The sequence below is a fragment of the Carassius carassius genome, chromosome 12 (assembly GCF_963082965.1).
Source record: "Carassius carassius chromosome 12, fCarCar2.1, whole genome shotgun sequence".
Lineage (NCBI taxonomy): Eukaryota > Metazoa > Chordata > Actinopteri > Cypriniformes > Cyprinidae > Carassius > Carassius carassius.
The window spans coordinates 14377602-14381730 of NC_081766.1; the positions used below are offsets into that span (position 1 = coordinate 14377602).

General features: G+C 33.4%; 2 protein-coding genes across 2 annotated transcripts; one reads left to right on the forward strand and one right to left on the reverse strand.

Annotated features, from left to right (window-relative positions):
• Nucleotides 1-240: 240 nt before the first annotated feature.
• Nucleotides 241-2209, reverse strand: LOC132154884 (transmembrane protein 70, mitochondrial-like). The gene is made up of 3 exons (XM_059563608.1): nucleotides 1895-2209; nucleotides 1070-1169; nucleotides 241-867 (listed from the first exon to the last, which is right to left on the reverse strand). The coding sequence occupies exons 1-3, from the start codon at nucleotides 2078-2080 to the stop codon at nucleotides 422-424; spliced, it is 732 nt and encodes a 243-aa protein (XP_059419591.1). The 5' UTR covers nucleotides 2081-2209; the 3' UTR covers nucleotides 241-421.
• A 109-nt stretch (nucleotides 2210-2318) lies between these two features.
• On the forward strand, nucleotides 2319-4129 carry LOC132154883 (elongin-C). The gene is made up of 4 exons (XM_059563607.1): nucleotides 2319-2464; nucleotides 2835-2863; nucleotides 3017-3160; nucleotides 3436-4129. The coding sequence occupies exons 2-4, from the start codon at nucleotides 2860-2862 to the stop codon at nucleotides 3624-3626; spliced, it is 339 nt and encodes a 112-aa protein (XP_059419590.1). The 5' UTR covers nucleotides 2319-2464; nucleotides 2835-2859; the 3' UTR covers nucleotides 3627-4129.

Consider the following 4129-nt stretch of genomic DNA (forward strand, 5'->3'; position numbering starts at 1 on the left):
GCTCTGATGAGCAGAATAATCTTCTCTCCACAAAGGCAGAAGACACACAAGGCAATGCTACAATATAAAAAACAAAGACTGAAGTGTACAAAAACATAACTGTCATTTTTTTTGTGAATAAAACTTGTAGGCCAACAGATGTTATTACTAATCTGAAATTATCATAAAGTGGCCCAGTAATGCCAAGAAAATAGAAGTTAAAGGTTAGAAGTCCGGGAATTCAGACAGGGAGTGCAAATGTTTAATATGACTTTTTATTTATGTACACTCTTGTACAAGTTTGTGCATCACAACTATACTGGATGACATACCAGCCTGTTAATATGTGATACATTACAACGGTCCATTGAAATGATGAAAATAAATTCCTAGTAGACATCTTAGTTGCCCACCAACATTGGACAGACTTAGCTTGGACAAGTTAACTTTTATCTGGTTTGTTCAGGTCATCTGTGTCAAAAGAAAAGGGCCGGTCATAACCCATGAGGTGGTTGTATTCGTGGGGTAGAGGAAAAAGCATTGGGTTGACCAGCATTGAGCGTTTCTTGGCATAAAAGCTGGTGAACATCCGACTGACATCAGGGATAATAACATCACTCTGATGGAACACAGTCCGTTTCTCCACTAGAAGGGCGCTGTAAGTGATGGCCGTGTACGTGTCTGTCTCCTTGTTGTGGTACAGGCGTACTACATAACCTTTGGTGATCAAGTGGAGGAGAACAGGAGTCAGAAAAGTGAAGAAACCTATAATGCCACAAAATGCCACTTGCAGTGCCAAGCTGTTTACACCAATGCCTGTTTTCAGGAGGACATATGGCATCACACAGAGACTAAACATGCTGCTGGAGTAGGAGAAAAACTTCACACCTACAACAAAAGAGCAGATTTAACTCATTAGATTATTTTAGTTATTTAGTTATTCGATTATTTTTATATTATTAGAAGTCTAATGTAGTAAAAATAATAAATAAATAATTAAATGCAGCCTTTGATAACTGTATCTGTTTGGTAGTTTATGTGGTGTTTTACAGGCATAAATACTGCATGTTCTATAAGTCAGGTAATTTACCAAGGACAGCTTTTCCCAGGTTGCCTGTGTAGATCAATTCTCCATCGTCAGGCTGGACTGGTAAGGGTTTATACCATCTAACAGCACAATATGGCTGGACCTATGGAGATACAAATATATTAAGAGTAGTACTTCTGAACACTAAGATACAAAAAACACTTCTCAATTAAGTATAGATGTTTTTTTCTTTCAGATTTTATATTCAAATTTTTAGATTGCTTTATGTTTTGTTTTAGAATAATTCTCAGTTAAGTATGGATGTTTTTTGTGTGGGGGTGGGGTTTAGACACTTGCATGTTTTTTTTTCTTTCAGATTTTATATTCAAATTTTTTGATTGCTTTATGTTTTTTTTTAGAATAAAATGCTCTAATAAAACATTACATTAATACAATAAATGAATTTTGAATTATAAAGTGCATTTTAAAAGCTGTAACTTAAGCTTTTAGAGCACTATATAATGTCATAATCATGTTTGAAAATAGCTCCTAATTAGATAATGTGGATCTTACTATATTTTTAAATATATTTACATTTCCCTGCATTTACATTTGATATATTATTACATTTTCTTTTGATATGTTCCTGCAGCACAGGGCAATTTCACTTATTATAATTTTTTAATTATTATTGTATATTAGAAATAGCTCAAATAAATAAATAAAGTAAAATTTACTTAAATAATAAACGTATCTTGTGTTTTTGGACCGGATCTGCGGATCTGACTCTTTTCTGCTCATTCAAATGATGAAAACATTAAAATAATAATAACCGGTCTTATTTGTCCAGTCATGGCATTTTTGTTATTCTTCTACTAGGTAAGTTACCTTTTTTGCGTGGGCTTTTAAAAACGACCTTTGGATCTCATGCAGCAAATGATCCTGCCTCGTTGAAAGCACAGCATGAGTGTCGCTGTGTAATATCGGGCGAACAGCGACTCGGAGATTTCTGATGATCTGTTGCTGATTTTTTGACAGACGCCGAAACACCTGTAAAATCCCAATCTGATACATTTTATCATGTGGCGTTTTCCCACTTCCTTAGACAGCAAGCCGATCACCACCGGAAGCGATTAGGTCTGCGAGCTCACATAAAGACCATCTGATTATGGACTGCACAAAAACATAACAGGTGTAAAGAAGTATATATCTTACAAATTACATACTTTAAATACACTTCAACCGAAAACGTATAATTCTGATATGTTATTAATTATTAAAACATATTGAGGTGTCTCTTAGTTTGTAATATCTATAACGGAAGTGCATTGAGTCTTTGCCCGACAATTGTTTCCTGTTGTCGGCAGTGACAACCGGTGACAACAGAAGAAGCAGTTCCCAGAAGCTTATCGGAGAGAAAACTGGATAAACTTCCCTGTCTTGCTCGATCTTAGTGAGGTGAGCCATTGTGTCGTTTATTAAATTATGAATATTTAATCTCGATTCGTCCGAGTGCTGTGTAAATTACTGTAATATTTGTGGGGAAATGCGATGAGTACGCTGTGCTTCAGCTAAGTTAACAGGGAAGGAATGATTTATTGTACTGCATGCATGGCCCAGACCCCCACAGGACTCACGATAGTGGAGCAGCTGTTGTATTCTTGTGCCAAATGTCAATATTTATTTATTTTTAAATATAAAGTATATTACATAGACAGTTGGTTCTTGGCCTAGAACCAACTGTTACTGTTACTAACACTGCTGCATTTATATTGTGGGGTTAATTTCTGTTCATTAAAAACTTTTTAATTCTTTCTTAATATTTCAGAGACTGAAAAGGGAAGGCAGTAAGAATGGGTAAGACATTTTATGTTTTTGTAAACATATGAATTAACTACTTATTCTGCACCTAGTCTGTGTTATTGGGAGAATAAACCATATGGTAATTGTAAAGTACATTTCTTAGATTAAGGTATGTAATACAGGTATAATCGAATTAATACATTTTAGATGGAGAAGAAAAAACCTATGGTGGCTGTGAAGGGCCAGATGCCATGTACGTGAAATTGATCTCCTCTGATGGCCATGAGTTTATTGTGAAGAGAGAACATGCTCTTACATCTGGAACAATCAAAGCTATGCTTAGTGGTCCAGGTGAGCATTTGTTAAAAAAGGAATGAATTACTAATTGGAATTAATTACTTAATGGATTGTTAATTTAAAATGCATATGTACTAATAATTAAAACTACATAAGCACTAATAATTTAAACTCTCATATATATATATATATATATATATATATGAGAGTTTAAATTATTAGTGCTGCATTTTTTATTTGGTGTTATGTTTTTTGTTTTTGTTTTCTTCATTTGTGTTTATCTTGATTAAGAATAAACATGAAAGTAACATTGCTTTGTCTGTTTTCAGGCCAGTTTGCTGAGAATGAAACAAACGAGGTCAACTTTCGAGAGATCCCATCTCACGTTCTTTCTAAAGTCTGCATGTATTTTACATATAAAGTCCGCTATACTAATAGCTCAACAGAAATCCCAGAATTTCCTATTGCCCCAGAAATAGCTTTGGAGCTTCTGATGGCTGCAAACTTCCTAGATTGTTAAAAATAAATAAATAAAAAGCTCATACACGTCTGGATGCAGAATAAATATGAAAAGCAAAGTATTACTGGTTTATTTTATTGGTTTAATACTTTTAGGTTTGCAAAAAGAGATATGATTTGCTGAATTAGAAGTATAACTGTTTTTGTTATATATTTAAAATAAACTACTTTTTTTTTTTTTTTTTTTTTTTTTACAATTAGTGAATTTCTAAGTTATTTTTATTTTACTTTGTATTGTTTTAAGCTTTGACACAATATTAACTTGATAATTTCTGTGTTGCAAAATAAAGATGCCTGAAGTGATGCTCCCATATTTTAATGACTAGGGTAAACCAGACAGTCGTGTAATTTTAAAATGTATCTGTTTGTGTTAACAAGTTCAAAAATCTGTTGAAATAGATTTTTGCCTTTTCTGCAAATGGATCCATCAGACATAAGTCTTGTAATTGTCCACAGTAGTCATTTATCCGTTGTCTAATGAATAAAATCAGTTGTTCTTGGAAA